This window comes from Eptatretus burgeri, chromosome 9, assembly GCF_056783735.1.
Source record: "Eptatretus burgeri isolate ZD-2024b chromosome 9, Ebu_testis_v1, whole genome shotgun sequence".
Classification (NCBI taxonomy): Eukaryota; Metazoa; Chordata; class Myxini; order Myxiniformes; family Myxinidae; genus Eptatretus; species Eptatretus burgeri.
Genome location: NC_140969.1, coordinates 4,100,669 through 4,119,651, shown reverse-complemented (window position 1 = coordinate 4,119,651; position 18,983 = coordinate 4,100,669). Strand labels below are relative to the sequence as shown.

At 45.1% G+C, this 18,983-nt stretch overlaps 1 protein-coding gene across 3 annotated transcripts in view; it reads right to left on the bottom strand.

Moving 5' to 3' along the window:
* KCNH1 (potassium voltage-gated channel subfamily H member 1) overlaps positions 1 to 18,983 on the bottom strand; it is a 559,936-nt gene that overhangs the window by 193,820 nt on the left and 347,133 nt on the right. For all 3 annotated transcript variants that reach the window (XM_085893962.1, XM_085893960.1, XM_085893961.1), the window contains one exon: positions 7,929 to 8,181. In XM_085893962.1, coding sequence (XP_085750088.1) covers positions 7,929 to 8,181 — 253 coding nt within the window. The remainder of the gene's footprint in view (positions 1 to 7,928; positions 8,182 to 18,983) is intronic.

Below are 18,983 nucleotides of genomic sequence, written 5' to 3'. Positions count from 1 at the left end.
AGGTTGGTGGAGGGAGTGCGGTGGTGCTGGCCACTCGGAAGGCGGGCTCGGACCTACCCTTCGGTCTCCCTCCCAACCTATCACCTTTGCCTGTCACTGTACATACCCACTCCCTTAATTTGTAAAACCCAATTTAGCCCCACCTTTTTTATATATATATATATTTTTTTTTTTTACTTCCCCACTATAAATCGTCCCCTAACCCCCTTTATCGTCCTTGTTCGGCTAACCTATCTCGTCACCTAGCCTACTCCCAACCCCTACGTTCCCTTCCCGGAGGGGAACAAGGGAGAGCTAGCATCCTGTGTCGAGGCCCAACGAAGCCTCAGGATGGCCTCCCCAGAGTTCAGCGATCTATAACACAAAGTGGGTCCAGCGGCCCACAACGAGAGCGAGGGGATGGATGGTGCGCAGGGGTACACTTCCTATCTACCCTAACCATTTAACTGTTAAACTACCCCGGGGCTTTCAACAAGCGCCTCTCGCTTAAACTATTGGTTCTAACAACCCAGATTCCCGTCGCCTGTGTTGGTGTCCTCACAATTTCGGGCCTCGCCCCCCAATTTTCTCTCCGTGCCCTCACACGGTCTCATGGCTGGGACACGTGGCTCCCTTTGGCAGGCACGACCCTCTGCCGAATCTCCCGCTATGGCACCCCCGGGCACTACACTGCCTCCGAGCCTACCAGCTCCCTAACACCGGGGAGTGCCCCCATGGCACCTCCCCTGAAACGCACACGTGGCAGGCTGGCTTCCCAGGCCCCTTTCCGAGGGTCACCCGTGCCCACAACACTGCCCACGTGGCTAATGGCGCCCCGGGCCCCCGCACCAAGCAGGCGCACCCGTGCCCACTACGCTATCCCGGCCCCCCATGGGCCCTTGGCCTACCACGGCCGACTAGCCTGGTGCCCGGGGTACCCACTCAGCGATACTCACCTTTCGCAGCCACGCTCCCAGCCCGTCAACAGGGCTCCTGCACCCCTCCAAATGGGTTTCGAGCCTACATTCACACCAACAACAAAACGACCTCCATTTTTCAATTTAACTAACCCCCGAACTCACTCTACACTGACCCCGGGGTCCCTTTGGCGGGAGTCACTCCTCCCCCCAATCACTCATCGCACCATGCAGTCCCCATTCGCTCCATACACACAGACCCGCTGGCCTCACTTACTCACCAAGCACATGCTTCCACTTCACTCACCAACTCTTCAACACACTCACCGCTGAACTCTGCCATCCTTCTCACTACCTCCCCTAACGAACTCGTGCTCCCACGTCGTCCCTTAAACTAGTAGCACGTTCCTTTTAACACTACGTAGCTAAACTACGTCAACTCTACACATTCACTATCTGTCACTGTCTCCAAAATAATCCCATACTCCATTTTCCCAACCTAAATCTGACTAACAATCCCTCTAACTAATCCATTCCACGGGCCCCATGAGGACTTACCCCTGCCCCATGGAGCCGGTCTAGCTAAGCTAACCCTTCCCCCTAACTAGTTTCCATCCTGTGCCCTGGTCAAGGGGATCATCCACCCCTTGCCCAGGAATGTTGTTCACCCGAAAGCGAGGCTTGCTGTTTTTTTTTTTTTTTTCTAATTGCGCAGCACCAGCGCGGTAACTCACAGCTCGCGCACTTTGCACCTGCCCGTGAAGTCATGCAGCTGCACGTGTACCTCGTCCCTCCTTGGACGGTACCATCCGGCAGGGATACTTCTCCTGCCGGATTCCAACCCCATGTGCAGCCATGACGTCACCGTGCGCATAAAAAAAACACAAGCCCCACGTCTCGAGGGGTTCCCCACGCGAACACATGTGCTTTGCCCGTTGGAGCTTAACACACATGATCGCGTGGAGAACCCATCCGGTCCAAATCCGTAATCCTGCCTAAACTTTGTCCGTCCGCGGGATCGGCAAATCCACCGCGTGCGTTTCTGGACTGGGACTTCACTCTCGCAAGAGAGCACGTGGGGGCCTCGTGCGTTGCACAGCACGGACCTTGTGCTCGCTGCTGGGTGAACCCGGCACGGTCCCCGAAACAACTACAGCCGCTACTCGGCTTTCTTTCCTCACATGTCGCCGTCGTCGCCATTCGACACACGCACTCCCGCGTGTTACGACGCTAACACATCTCACCATTAAACTCACACCGGGAGACGCGGCTGCATGTTCACACATGCCCACCGACATCTCCCTTACATACCGCTCTCTCACACACACGGTCTCCCTTGCACTCGGCCATTCACTCACGCATGCCATCTCCCTCACACACGTGGCTCCACTCACTCGCGGCCTTCCACTCACTCGTGCCATTTCCCTCACACAAACCATACCACTTACACACGCGGGGGCACTCGCCCGCGGTCCCTCACTCATACTGGCCGTTTCACACACACACGGCCTCTTCCACACACGGCATGCTGGGAAGCACGCCCTTTGGCACACTTGCCACTACACCACTCACACACGCGGGGGCACTCGCACGCGGTGTCTCACTCACACACGCGGGGGCACTCACCCGCGGTCTCTCATCCATACTGGCGGTTTCATCCACACACGGGGATGCACTCACACCTTGCACCACACACACAGGGGACAACCACATCTCAGCGCGGGGGGGAAACAGGAGGGGGTTGCTGATGCTCGGGGAAAGGAGGATTTTTACTCTGCCTCGGGTCCCGCGACGAGCGTCTCCACCTCGACCAGGTCGCGCCGTCGGCCTCCCGCCTTCAGCTCCCGGCACCGACGCGAGCACCCCCTCGTCCGTCTTCGCCGCCGCCACCTCTCCACAGCTCCGCCGACAACTCGTTCCAACGCACAGCTCGTTCCAACGCGCAACTTCCTTCCAGCTCCACCGACGACTCTCTTGAACTCCGAACTCACTCTTTCCAACGCACACCACCTTTCTGACGAACGCAGCCGCTTATATAAGCCCCGTGGCTTCGCCTTTGACCCCCTGCCTTCGACCTTTCACCTCGCTCCCCATTGGCCCGAGAAATAGTGGGCGTGAACGCTTTTTGATCCATGAATTTGCATATAGCATCCTCACTCCAACGCCCTGGAGGCGGGGCCAAATCGCCCACGCTCTCCGATAGGACGGAACAAAAGTGGGCGTGAGTCGTTTTTGATCCGTTTTCTGCGGGAAGTCTGTGATGTTTTTGTACACGCTGTTCGGTGCGCGCCCTGCACGAGTCCAGTACCGGTACCCACAAGCGGCGCAAGAACGGTGGCGATGCGATGGTTGCGAGGTGTGACGGTAAAGGTCGTGGCTGTTGTGGTGAAGCGGCGTTGTGGTGGGTGGTTGATGTTGTGATGACTGTTGAGACGTGGTTGGTGGTGGTAATAATGGCGGTTGGTCCAAAATAAAGATAGTAAAAGAAAAACGGCTATCCTTAAGAGTCGCAGCACGCATGAATGACATTTATTCCCTCTAGACAACGGGTTTGGGCCTAACTACACATATACTTACGGAGATATCTCACCTAAGGGACCTGAATGGTGGTGTGCGAATTCCGTCAACCACAACAATATACATATATATATATATATATACATATACACACACACATATGCTTTGAATATGGTATTTTGAAATTTGAGAGCTATTCACGATAAAAGGATTGAAATAAATTTAATTGTGAAATTATGATGCAGAGAATATTACTGATTATTATTAAATGGAGATGTTCTTTTTATATTAAAACCATACGAGCCGAAGCCCCGTCACAGACGGATTCCGTTCATTCAACCACCCTCACCAGCTCACCCACACTGGACTGGACAGAGCGTGCTTGCCCCTGCCTACTCATCCCCCGCCCCTGCCCCATTCCCCCCCCCACCTTCAATTTGCTTAGCCCCGCCCAAAAATTTAATTACCCCGGCCCCGCCTCTTCACTCCCCGACCCCCGTCTCTTGATTCTGCGCCGCACTTGCCCCCGGGCCCCCGCCCCTTTCCACCCCTCAAACTCAACCCCGCCTAATTCACCCCAGCCCCCGCCCCATTTTCCCCTGTTTCCCGCTTTCAATTTGCTTACCCACGCCCAAAAAATTGCTTACCTTTCCCCCCGTCTCTTCATCCCCCGCCCCCGCCTCTTCACTTCTCGCCCCCATCTCAACGAAAAGTGTTTATTCTGCTTCAGAGTTGAAAGTTGACTATTGTCACTATGTGCGATGCACTCTTACAGGTATGAAGTTTCTTTCAGTCCAGGTCACAGTACCGAGAAAAACGTGACGCGACCGCGAGGAGGAGCACAAAATTGGTCCTTCAGTGTTAATATATAGATAGAAGATACAATGTTTCTTGTTACATTTTTTTGTGTCAAATTCACATTCTGAGGTAGTCAGCATGTGCAGAAGAGGGTTTTACATTGCAGACGCTATTTTCGAGGAGTGGAATTACACCTCTCAGCGGTAACAGTCTGTCGACGGCAGATGTAATGACGTCACCGAATGACCGATGATGTCATGACGTCCTGACGCCTCTCAGCGGTGACGTCACACGTCGCCATGTAAACGAATGTAAAACGAAAAGTGTTTATTCTGCTTCAGATTTGAAAGTTGACTATTGCCACTATGTGCGATGCACTCTTACAGGTACGAAGTCTCTTTCAGTCCAGGTCACAGTACCGAGAAAAGCGTGACGCGACCGCTAGGAGGAGCACAAAATTGGCCCTTCAGTATTAATATATAGATGAAATGCACACATGCATGATTTTAGGTTTTAGACATATGAACAGGAAGGAATAGTGGTGATGATATGTCGTGCATTTGCAATGAGAAGTGCGACAAATATTGACTTGCCTTGTGGGGTATTGATTAGGACAGCCTTGAAGACGATGGTTTGGTATGGTACGCAGGTACTCACAATTGGTACGCAGGTACTCGTGCATGGGAAAGAAAACTAAATTTGTACTTCAACGATGCTGAGAAATCTCAAAAGCAAACTTCCACCACAACAGAAGCTTTTGACAGAAGGTTTTTCTCAGCTCGTGAAGACAACATTCTTCCATTTTAATTCGGATGTTCAGTACTGTGAATTTTAAAATTTAAGTGTACAAAATTAAATTTATAAATCATGACATTATAAGTTATATTATAACTTGTAACTTGTTGGATTAAAAAAAATATTGACCGAAGGAAACCACGCAGCGAAGAGGAATAAGAGGGGGTTTTCTCAGCTCGTGGAGGTAAGATTCTTCCATGATAATTCTGATACACTGATTTCAAAATTTAAGTCTGCAAAATTACATTCATAAACTGTAACAATATAATTTATAAACTATATTGTAAGTTTATTATTTATAAGATTTAAAAACAAAGATGTCAGGGAATGTGCAAGCAAGAAGGAAGAGGAAGTTCGGGAGGTCAGGAACAAAAAAAAGAGCAGCTTATGAGAGTCTTATCTGGATTGGACGTTTTGAGAGAACGCTTCGAGGAGTAAGATGCACACAAAGCTGAGTGGCACTTTAAAAACCAGAGTGGCGATTGGAAAGCAGACGAGCACACTCAAAACTGATAAAAAAAAAAATTCGTGAGTACCAAACCATTTCTGCTGGTACTCATTGGAGAACCGAATTTAAAAAAATAGTGTGAACCCCTGCCCATTACTACAGTGGGTACCAAGAAGCAAGTGCCACACCAGGTATTGCTGCATGCATCCTGACCAAGAGCAAATGCCTGTCACACAATAACCTGTCTGTGGTTCACAAAACAGTTCTGGGGCACCCAGGAACAATTTAAATTTGAAAAGGCTCTTTTGGCGAACCACTTGCATAGGCCGCGTCTATTAGGCATGAGCTTAGCAGAGCTACAACCCCCTACTTCTCCTTGAGAATGAATGTACTGCAGCCAACACCAGGAAAAAGATTAAATTCCCAATTTTATAGACCAGTCCACCCAGTAAAGGGAATATCCTGAACAAGACATTAAACATTTCATGCGTTGTCCGTAGATAAATGAAATTCAGACTCGGTGGAGTAACGGTTAGAGTTTCTGCTCTGAATTGGGGAGGTCGGTGGTTCGAATGCTGGTCCAGTCATTCCAAAAACTTATAAAATGGTACTTGCTGCTTCCTTGCACGACATTCAGCATTTAAAACGATAAGAGCACGGAAAATCCTCATATTGGCTGTGGCTGTCTCATCTAACAGTCTTGTGTTGTGTTGTGTATGTTCGTGTGTGTGTGTGTGTGTGTGTGTGTGTGTGTGTATGTGTGTGTGTGGGGGGGGGGCAGCTCCACTATAAGCCTTAGATCATGTATAAAAAGGGGTCTAAAGGGGCTAAAAAGGGTCTGAATTAGTATGAATGGTCTGAAGTATTTGAAGGGCTCTAAAGGTCTAAAGGGTCCAACAGGTCTAAAGCTTCTAAAGGGTCTAAATGGTCTGCACCGTCAAGGGTATATGGGTCGACCGAGGCTTCAGACGTGTATGTGTATGTGTATGTGTGTGTGTGTGTGTGTGTGTGTGTGTGTGTGTGTGTGTGTGTGTGTGTGTGTGTGTGTGTGTGTGTGTGTGTGTGTGTGTGTGTGTGTGTGTGTGTGTGTGTGTGTGTGTGTGTGCGCGCGCATGCGAGAAGACACCTGCATGAAAATGGTAGATTTTATGTGTTCTTGACATTTTGACCTCAAAAACAATACGCTTCTAACTTTTGAATAGCTCCATCAGTTGGTCAGGTTTCAAGACGATTGGTCTGGAATTGCAACATGCAAGCAACTGACATACCGACAAACGAACAAACAGACAGACAGACAGACAGACAGTACTCAGGAAATGAATATACTGTATTTGCAAATCTTCAATTTAACACGTAATCCATCCATCCATCAGGACCATACTCTGTGCAGAGCATTGGTGCTGCCTAAGCAGTCTCCTTGACTATTGGGCACAATCCCAGACAGGTCACCACTCCGACTCAGGATACCACGATGCTGGCACTGAATTCGCTGGCCTCGGAAGGATGACAGGCAGAGTCAACCCCACCTGGTATTAATTCAACAGCCAAGGGGGATTTGAACTCAGGATCCTAGAATCCCAAGCCCACCACCCGAACCATTAAGCCATCACCAGGCATTCACAAGTAATTAAATCACCGTTTGTGAATGAATACTGGACCGAGAGACAATAACAAATTTGGTCCGCTGACTGCATCATTACCCAGGGGCAGCAGTGCACCTCAAGATTTAGGGCAGGAATTTGATATTTGTTGAGGTACTTCCTGATAATTTGCCGACTCTTCCTCTAAAGAGACTTTGCGGATTTTTAACATCCACCAGCTACTGTTAGCTGATGGGACACCCAGCTTAATGTCCAAGTGAGGGGCGGTACACCTTAATTGAGCTATCTTTGCCTTAGAAGCAGTTATCCGACAGTTTATAATCAAACCCAGACTAGATAGGTCAAAGGTAAGTAAACTACCTCTGGAATACACCTTGTCAGTTCTGCAAGGACATTGAAATACTTCGACATTGATTAGGAATATTGATTAACATGATTTCCCCATGATGTGCATTTTCTTCTTGTCAGAAAAATCGATGTTTTACAGCATTTGAGTTACTTACGTCTTGCATTTACATTTTAACATAATTTAAAGTTGTCGTTCATTACACAGCAAGATAAAAGAGTAATGCACTTACAAACCATACATGGGAAACATAAACAGAAACCGAATTGATTTATATGTGGTTTTGTTTTCTTGGAGGGCATGTGGTCAAGGTTCATGGAGGAGAAGCTGAACATGGACAGCAAAATGACATGGCCTGGACAGATGCTGACATATATATTTGTCACACACAGCAAGATGGATTACCAGCAGATGGAGGGTACAACAGTAGGTGGAGAAGGGGGTGTGGGGGTGAGTCGGGATCAAAATCTACATTTTGCAATTCCAAGGAATCGAGATGTCGTGAGACAGCACATGCAGATGCTTACCCAAAATGGCCACAACCTCATCGTCCTGTACCACTTCGAGAGATCCGGCCACGACAAAGCACAACATGTCGATGCTTTCTCCAGCGTGGTAGATCAGGTCCCCGGGAGCACAGTGCACCGTTTCGAACTCGACAGCAAGAGCGCGTAGGCAACCATCACTCGCCAAGCGAAACGCTGGGTGGTCCTTGAAGACCCGCCTGTTGAGGTGGACGCAGATGTCTGCCCTCATGTCTTTGGGACAAATCTGGAGCACCTGCCCGCGCCGGAGAGCCAAAAGCCAGAACACGCATTGCTCATCCATCGTCGATAGACACCGACCCCATGATCATGCCACAAACAATAACATGAATCGACGTTAGAATGACATGGGACAAAAATTAGAAATCCAGCTCATCTTAAGAAAACATTGAAACAATAACCAGTTTGAAACAATACATTTGTGGTGAAGTGCTTTTGAGAGAATTTCAAATGTCGTAATGTCGTAAAAATCTGTTTTTAGTGTATTTTTGTGCCCCTCCGATGACCTAAGGGAGTAATGCACTTACTCAGGTGTCATATTTATCTCGATTATCATTTAACCAGCACTCCTGAACACTCTTGAGCAACTCCCCTAAAAGTTAACTTAATTATGCATGAGTAACAGCCGCAGCATTTTTTCAGGTAAACACGAACCGTGAATACAATTGCAGTAAATGCTGGCATTGTTACAGTTCGTTGATAAATAATCCGAGCCAGTTCACACGTATGGAGGACGTTAACAAGGTTCCAGAACGAGACGGAATTGCGACAGTCCAAGACTCCAAAAACTCGTATTCCATTCCTCAACGGAATACAGAATGGGATGAAAGTTACTGCGAAGTTGATGCAAACTGAACGAATCCATCGACATTCATAAGGTTCCACAGTTGCACTCTCAGACATCCACTGCTGCACATGATTTCGTCGTACAATGCTGAGGTTGCATCTCCGAATGTCCATCAAACAATAACACTCAGCAAAAGATCTAAACTGAAAGTGTAGATTTCAGTCACGTTCATTGCACTCCAGGATAATCTCTTTCAAATTGACTACGACTGAAGCCGTGGCCAAAGCCGGAGGCGACGTCATCTCAGTGTTTGGAAGGAACATTTTCAAAAATGAATATACTGGGTGAGTGACAGACTGACTTCTTGCACATAGATCAGGATAAACAATAGGCAAACATATATAGGAAATGAAATTTAAACACACGTTCACAACAGCACAAGCCAGGGGTTCAGAAGCGAACACGAACACAGAACCTATCAACTCAAAGTTAGTGGATAACATTGATGTATTTAAAGTGAAATGAGAAAATGCCACGTTCTAATATGGAGAACTGTTCATCATTCATGGAGATCTCATGGTGATGAACCATATACTCAATTCGAGGTAGAGAGAGTAATTTGGTATGGCTGAACCCCGCACCGGCGGCCAAGTTACACTTTATATCGATAACTCAATTTCTCACTGGCAGTGTACTGACCTTACAGCTCCTAACCAACAGGAGTACCTTTGGCTGCAACTTCCCCTCCACTCGCACCTCTCATTTGTCTGTGTGTTGTACTATCCTTCAAACAGTGATGACTACACGACAACTCTCTCTGACAACAACATCCCATCTGAATCCTGTGGTGAGGCAGTTGCTTCGAAACAACTTGTCCTCTTTTCCTGGAAACCAAATCCGAACAAAACCAATCTCGGATCATTCCACAAAGTCCACAACAAGTGTGTGTCCACTCTCAGGAAAGCCAGAAAACAACATCTGTCCGACCTCACAATTGAACTTTCAAACTTATATCTCCCTCTGCCAAAAGCTGGTGGCACTTTCTAAAGTCTGTCTATTGTACCTGTTGCTTGTACCTGTTGCTGCATTTGAGCCTGTGGGGTAACTGCTGAAATCTATCTGACCGGGTTCTTCCCTACATTTTTGTTCTTTGTTCCTTCGCATTTCTTTATACTTTTTCACAATTCTCTTTATTTATTAAAATCCTTGCTTTTTCCTCTCTTTCATCTCTTTTACTCTTTATTTCTCTTTCTTTGTCTATCTGTCTAGGGAGAAATGAATTCTCGCAGGAATTTTTCTATAAGGTTCACTTGGCTGCACCTGGATGGGTTTGAGGGTTGTGGAGCAGCGGCTAAAACACGAATCCCATCCAGGTTCCTCCTGATGACTCCATCTTTGCTCTTTACTTATGTGGGTTCCTTCTGATGACTCTATTGGAGTATTTGATCATCCATTTGATCTCAAGAATGTTCCCCCTCCACCCCTGCCTTCAATTGAAATGGCACCACAGCTGACTACACGCATGAGAAAGCCGAATGTCTCCATTCTGTTTGCTTCCACATCTTGTGTCCCCAACCCCACACTCTAAGGACCCACCCTAGGCGGTCGCAACCAACTGCTCCAGGTCTCTGTGTCTCTTTTGTACCTGAAAAGGTGAAGAAGTATCTGGCATGGCTTCCCTCGACTGATTCTGCAACTGCACCAGATAGCATCAGCTCATGTGTCTGAAAAATTGCTCTACTGCTCTTTCTCATTCTCTTTCTGATCTTTTCACCCAATCATTTCCCCTACTACTTCATCTTCCATCTGCTTGGAAGTCAGCCAACATCACCACATTACATAAAACAGGGTCCAAAAACAGATCCCACTAAAGACAGACCTAATAGCTTATATCCAATCATCAGCAAGGACATGGAATCTATCATTGCAGCTGATATAAAATCCTTCCTTTTCTCCAATGGCCCCATATCAGATCATCAATTCGGATTGAGACCAGGTTACTCTACCTTGGACATGTTGCCTGTACTCTACCAAGAATCGATAGAGGCCTTCAATATCAGAGATGAGATCAGGGTAGTCTTTATAGACATATCTCGAGCCTTCGATACAGTCTGGCACTGCACCTTGCTCTCCACACTCTCTGCCTATGACATCAAAAGCCAACGATGCACATGGCAAGCTAACTGACTTCCTCTAAGCGCGAAGCCGACGTGTGGCTCTCAGTGTATCTCCTCTCCCTATTAAGGCTGGAGTTCCCCAAGACAGTGTTCTGGGCCCAGTCCGATTCATAATTTTCATCAATGATCACTCTGACTCTCTGGAAAATCCTCTTTGTCTGTTTGCTAATGGCTTCAATGTTTGCCGTGAAATCTTCCATCCTTCAGACAGGCAGGCTGCAGCCTCTTCCATCTCTGCAGACCTTAGCAAAATCACAAGATGGTTAAATACTTGGAATATGTCTTTCATTCCTGACAAATCTCACTCAATCTATATATATATATATATATATATATATATATATATATATATGTCTGTCTGTCTGTCTGTCTATCTATCTATCTATCTATCTCTCTCTCTCTCTCTCTATCTATCTATCTATCTCTCTCTCTCTCTCTCTCTCTCTCTCTCTCTCTCTCTCTCTCTCTCTCTCTCTCTCTCTCTCTCCAAATGGACCACATGACAAACACTCCTATTTACTTTCCTAACAATCCTCTTGAAGCAGTTCAGTCATTCAAACTCCTGGTTCTCAGTATCAGCCATGGTCTTTATTGGGCAAACCACATTTCTAAGTTAGCCTCCAAAGCCAGCTGCCAACTGGCCATCCTCCATCATACAAAGTCCTTCCTTGGCAGACCTGAACTCTGATCCACCTACATGGTCTTCATCCACAGCTTGATGGAGTACTGCTCTTCCCTCTGGGCTGGCTCTCCTGCCTCGCACCATGCCATTGAAATGAAGACCTGAAGGATCATTGGAATCTCCTGCGATGAAGCTGGGTCGATGAACCTGTCACTTTCCCATTGAAGACAGGTTGGTTGTTTCTCTGTCTTCTGCCACCTCTTTTATGGTCTTGCACCCTCTGCTCTGTCCATGCTTTGTCCCCCTAAGGTTTCTGCAGGGTACACGTGGTCCACCAGCAACCTCTTTCTGGTGAAACTCCCAAAATCCAAAATCACTGCTCACATTACCTTAATACCTTTGCCACCAAAGGTGGACGGAGATTTTGTTTTCATCCATTTGGCTGTTTGTGTTTCTGTGAGCAGGACATCTGAAAAAGTTATGGACAGATTCGGAGAAAACTTGGTGGACATGTTGGATGTGTATCAAGGACGAACTGATGATATTTTGGTGAAGATCCAGCTCTGGGTCTGGATACTAGAATTATTAAAAGTGATTCTTCACAATTGAGAGATTGGGCCAAAAATGATATACTGTCGGACCCCACCATTTGCAGATTTGCTACTTGTGGACCATGCGTATTCACGGTTTATAAAATGCGACCTGCTTCGACATTCCTGGCCCTGTGCTTCACATTTTTGCTGTTTGTCTCGCATTTTTGGGGGTGTATTTGCATTTTTTTCATGTTTTCACGGTTTTTCACATGATTTTTTTATTTCCCTTAATGAATCACGAACCGCTGGGAACCTATCCCCCCCCTCCCACTTCCTATTAAAACAATGCCCCGCTATTCACAGATTCGCCATCCGTGGCATTTTCCAGGAACGTATCCCCTGGAAATAGTGGGTTCCAACAGCAGAGCACGATATCTCAAAAAGTTGTGAACAGATTCAGATAAAACTTGGTGGACAAGTTGGGTGTGTGACATGAACGAATTGATGATATTTTTGTGAAGATCTGGATACGGATGTGGATACTAGAATTTTCTAAAGTGATTCTTCACAATTGAGAGATCAGGCCAAAAACGATATATAACACGATGTCTCAAAAAGGTATGGATGGGTTATGACAAAACATGGTGGATGAGTTGGGTGTGTGACAAGAATACGCCAATTCGATTTCGGTTCAGGTCCGGATGCAGATCCACCCTATCAGTTGAATACAAAATGGAAACTGTTCAGCCCAGCGAAGGTATGCGCTCTACCGAGTGGTGATCTAGTTCATTCCTTTTGTGCCCCAGCTGTGTGGAACCAACTTCCACATTCCCTTCCAACCTCAGTCTTCCTTCTAGGTCTTCAAGACAGCTGTTCACCACGATCTCAGATCCCTCATCCAAAACCATGATCTTCTGTATCTCCGTTACCTCTTCCTCTTCCCCCGAAAGCCCACCTCCTTCTAAATTCCCAGTTTTTCCTTCCTGAGAGTTTGCTTCTCTATCCATCTTGTCCACCCCGTATACCCTCCCCTATCTCTCATTCCTCCCCACATCCATTATTTGTCCAAATCTCCCTCTATTTTGTCCTCCAACCTTGCTGTTGGTGTCCCCCCACCCCCCACCCTCTTTCTACTGTTCATTTTGTTCTCCTGCTTCCTCATCGTTTTTGTGTTCCAGCTCTCCCATGAATCTTGACTTTGTGTTGAAAAAACCCAAAGGTGTACATTTACAATCGATGCAAATTAGTAATTAATGTCTTGAATACAACAAATACCAAAATAATATTGTATTTAGTGTCAAGTTTAGCAAGTATCTCAGAAAATTATGAAATGTTTAGTTTAAAGTATGAAAAACTGCAGAAATTGTGCAGTAACCATCAGTCGTACAATCTCACTAACAGACATTATCTCTCATGGATCGACCATACACGAAATCTGGTCTTCAAAGTCAGCTGTAGGCTAGGCATTCACCATCATTCCTTGAAAAATCAAAACCATACACAGACAAGGCCTTTGTGTATAGATCTATGGGGGTACTGCTCTCCCCTCCCCCCCCCTAATGGGCTGGCATCCCAACATCATATCTGTCTCTCCTGGATTGTGTGGAATCCAAAGCTCTCAAATACCATTTCTCCTTGGGTTTACCTCCATCCGCTCTCTGACCCCTCCAAGACGTATGCATTCTTCCAGTAACATATTTTCGGTTAAACTCCCAAAATCGAGGCTCACACCCACCTCCACCCTTTTGGGCTCATTTTCTCCAATTTGTGCAACTGCTTTCCAGAGACAGATCAATCATATGCTTCACTCCAGAGTTTCAAAATGAGGAACCTCATCCATTCCTGTAATCTTTTCTACCCCCATTATAATAATACCATTCCTTTCGCACCATAAAGGTGCATCGGGCTGCTGAGGCAGTTTCATTGGCAAGGAAAGTACAATCCTGGACAGGTCACCACTCCAATGCAGGTTACACCGAATAGTTACTACGCCAGTACAATGGTACTCATTTCACCAACCTCAGAAGGATGACAGGCTGAGTCAACCCCACCTGGTGCTAATTCAACGGTTGACAGGGGCTTGAACTCGGGACTCTATAGTCTCAAGCCATCCACCTTAACCGCTAAGCCAACACCAGGCTATCCCCATTATTAATACCTAATGTCAACCTTTTACAAGCAGGTTACTGGGGGTCTCTGTGTGTGTCTGTCTCTGTCTCTGTCTCTGTCTCTGTCTCTGTCTCTGTCTCTGTCTCTCTCTCTCTCTCTCTCTCTCTCTCTCTCTCTCTCTCTCTCTCTCTCTCTCTCTCTCTCTCTCTCTCTCTCTCTCTCTCTCTCTCTCTCTCTCTCTCTCTCTCGCTATTCATTTTTTCCTTGCTTGTTGTGTCCAACTGTGACCACACTATCAGTGTGCTGCCATTTCATCCTGTCTTCTTGCTCTTCCAGGATCCTCAAATTTATACACCAAAACCAAATTCAGCATGTAGTCATCTGAAAAGCCCCATGTAGTGGGTTTGAAATGATTTGGTCGTTGACCATAAAGACATTAAAGTTGAAGCATTTTTGTTGGGAACCTTTTCATTGATCTGATTTCAGGAAATCATCATCCCAGGTGTATGTATATTTGTTCAGAGAACTTCATAAGTTACATAACAATGATCCTAGAACTTGTAATATAAACTAACATATAAACATATAATTGACCATTTCAATAACAGACAACCAACTGGTGTATTTGCTATTTGTGAGTTTCAATTTGATTTGGTTTCTCAGAATTTCAAAAGTTTTTTTTTTTGTTTATATAAAAAAACAGACTTATGGGCAATGTACTGTATACTGTGTTACAAAAAGTAATGAGACAGGAAGGAAATATGCTCGGTTATTAATTCACAGCCATTTGATTTCTTACAAGGTGCTGGTATCCTGTTCCGTACACTCACTACAAAATTTTGGTAGACACGTATACCAGGTGTAATATTGCACAATTCCACGTTTGAGGATCCATCCGACCCAATTTGGCATCATTGTTGGCATGTCTATCCTGCTTTCAATTTGAGCTTGACCGGTTGTCTTGTCTTTCCCAAGGGCATCCATCACCACAGTTGCTTTGGGAAGACCCAATGGGTTTTTTTTTCCGTTCAGTTCACTTTTATTATCATTTCGCAGCTTCCCCTGAATTGTATGACAATTCACAAATGTAAATATATTCAACATTTCATATCAATATAAAATATTTGATAAAACAATTCACCAACAAAAACATCAAAATGGGAATGTACTAAAATGTTGCCCAAATAAAATTGTCTAATTATGGATGTACAATGCCGAGAGAAAGTCTTCACCCCCTTACAACAATTTCACTTTTTGTTACCATATAGCCTGGAATTGTATTTCATTAAATCAGACTTTTTCCACCTTTATTTTCACATCATAACCAATAACTTCCAAGTGAAAAAACAAATTCAACACATTTCAGAAAATTAATTAAAAACACAAAACTAGAATATCTTGGTTGGATCAGTGTCCACCCCCTGAGTTGATACTCGGTGGAAGCATCTTTGACAGCAATTACAGCTGTGAATCTGGGAATTGGGATTGGTCTCCACCAACTTTGCACACCTTGATTGGACAATCCTTACCAATTCTTCTAAACAAAACTGTTCAAGCTCAGTGAAGTTGTGTGGGGAGCGTTGATGGACAGCAATCTTCAAGTCATGACACAGATTTTCAATTGGGTCTTGGTCGGGAATCTGACTGGGCCACTCAAGGACATTTATCTTTTTGTTCCTTAGCCACACCAGTGTAACTTTGGCTGTGTACATCGGGTCATTGTTATGCTGAAAGCTGAACTTCCATCACAATTTCAGCTTTCTTGCAGAGGGCAACAGGTTTTCCTCTGGAATTTTTCTCTATTTTCTGACATACATTTCCTCTTCTATCCTGACAAGTGCCCAGTCCCTGCTGATGAGAAACATCCCCAAAACATGATGATGCCACCACCATGCTTCACAGTAGGGATGGTGTTCTTTGGGTGATGTGCTGTGCTGGCTTTGCGCCAAATGATACGTTTTGCATTTTGGCAAAAAAGTTCCTTCTTGGTTTTGTCAGTCCACAAAACTTTTTGCTACATGGCTTCAGAATCTCTGGAGTGTTTTTTTGCATACCTAAAGTGGGACTGAAGGTAGGCTTTTTTGAGTAATGGCCTCATTCTTGCCACCCTACAATACAGGCCAGACTTATGGAGAGCTTGGGATATCGTTGTCACGTGCACACAGTGACCAGTCTTTGCCATAAAGGCCTGCAGCTCTTTCAAAGTTGTCATTGGCTTCTTGGTGGCCTCTCTGATCAGTCTTTTGTTGGTCTTCATCAGACGGCCTAATCAAGGCAGGGTCTTGGTGGTACCATACGCTTTCCACTTCTTAATGATTGTATTGACTGTGCTCCAAGGGATAATCAAGGCTTTTGAAATATTTTTATGCCCATCCACTGATGTACCCCTTGCACGTTTATCCCGGTGGTCTTTTGAAAGCTCTTTGGGGCTCATGGTTGAGTCTTTGCTATGAACTGCACTACACAGCAGAGGAAACCTACAGGAACAGCTGATTTTATTCTGAAATGATAAAAAATCATGACATTTTAACACAGGTGGAAGCCAGTTAACTTGGCGTGTGCTTTTGAAGGTGATTGGTTACATCTGAACTAACTTACAATTGCAATTATAAGGAGTGTGGACACATCCAACCAAGGTAATCTAGTTTTGTATTTTTAATTAATTTTCTGAAACTTGTGGAATTTGTTTTTCATTTGGAAGTTGTGGGTTTACGATGTGTAAATAAAGGTGGGAAAACTCATTTAATGCAATTTAATTTGGGTCTGTAAGGCAACAAAATGTGAAAACCTTTAAAGTGGGTGTACACTTTCCATCGGCACCAGATATATACACCATTGTTTGTCAGTCTGTGTCTGTGTCTGTGTCTGTCTCTTTCCCCCGCCCCACCCCCCATCTCTCTCCCCCGCCCCACCAGCCATCTCTCTCCCCCCTTATCTCTCCCCCCTCATCTCTCTCTCTCTTTCTCTCTCGCTCTCTCTCTTTATCCCCCCACCTCTCTCTCTATTTATCTTCCCCCCCATATCTCTCTCCTCCTCTCTCTCTCCTCCTCCCCCCACTCTCTCTCCCTCTCCCCCCCCACTCTCCCTCTTCCCCCCTCTCTCTCTCTTTCTCTCTCTCCCCCACCCATATATATATATATATATATATATATATATATATATATATATATATATATATATATATATATATATATATATATATACAGTAGACTAGGCGTAAGTCGTCACCATCGGGACCGAGAAAAAAGTGACGACTTAGAAATGTGACGACTTACGCGTATGGGAACATTCATGATGACTGTGGGGTGAAGGATGAAGTCGCGCGTGGCCTGGACACATATGTGTGAGAGCCGGCTATTGTACCAAAAGGAAAACACAATCCTCGGGGCATAGGTGGGGGTGAGTTGGTGAGTTGGAAAGTGATCAAGCAAAGATGGAATTCATGAATCAGTTTATCAAAAGTAAAGATAATGAACAACTCTGTAAGACAACTCGTATACCATCGGTGATGGTATGGTGACAAATTACATGACACACAGTCATCGTGGTGATGATTACCACTCAATGCCTATGTGTAAGTGAGTGCGGTAATGTACAAAACAAGCCAATATAAAACATTGATCGGACTTCAACACTAAGCTCGATCGATCCTTTACTTCTTCGCGAAGTAATCCGTTATGTTTGACTGCCTCAAACTCTTGGGCATCTGGTGCTGAGAAAGGATTCAAACCGGTCATTGTATTCCATGATGTTGGCTGGGCAATCCTTCACCGAAAGACAGTATCAGCCGAATATTTGGCCGAATCGGCCGAAACCGAATATTTGGCTGAGCCGACATTTGCCGAAACCAGATGATGAGCGCGTCATCGACAACTTCAAAGGACACACATTTCACACTTCCCACCGGCCTCACGATCTTCTCCACTTGTCCAAATATCTTGCCCTTATTCTTTAAGATATCGTTCAATGTCTGCCGTTTGATGTCCAACTTCTCAGCTATGTCTGTTTTCTTCATCAGTGGATTTGCCTCGCAAAACTGGATAATGTCGTATTTTTCTTGGTAGGTTTTAGTTGTAAGCTTACGCTTAGTCGCCATTGTCCTGCCTGCAGTGCGTTCAACGTGTGTACGCAGTTATAAATAGCCTATCACTGGCGGTGTACACCAATGAGCGAACATCACGATTCCATGAAATCGGGCTTCTCACGAGGCAGCAGTTCCGTGTGACGAGTTAGGAGTGGTAATTTACTTGAGTTTCCATTACGTGGGAATGGACAACATCTGACGACTTCGACGAAGTGACGACTTAGAGATGACGACTTACAGAGGGATGACCCTTTATTCAAAGGGATTTAACATGAGATAAATTCGGGACTTTTTGACGCTGCCAACTTAGGCGAAGTGACGAGTTACACGCTGCCGACAACACCTGGTCTACTGTGTATATATATATATATATATATATATATATATATATATATATATATATATATATATATATATATATATATATATATATATATATATATATATATATATATATATATATATATATATATGTATATATATATATATATATATATATATATATATATATATATATATATATATATATATATATATATATATATATATATATGTATGTATATATATATATCTCTCTCTCTCTCTCTCTCTCTCTCTCTCTCTCTCTCTCTCTCTCTCTCTCTCTCTCTCTCTCTCTCTCTCTCTATCTCTCTCTCTCTCTCCCCACCCCCACTCTCTCCCCTTCCCTTCTCTCTCACTCTCTCTTATGTGCACAGCCACATCTT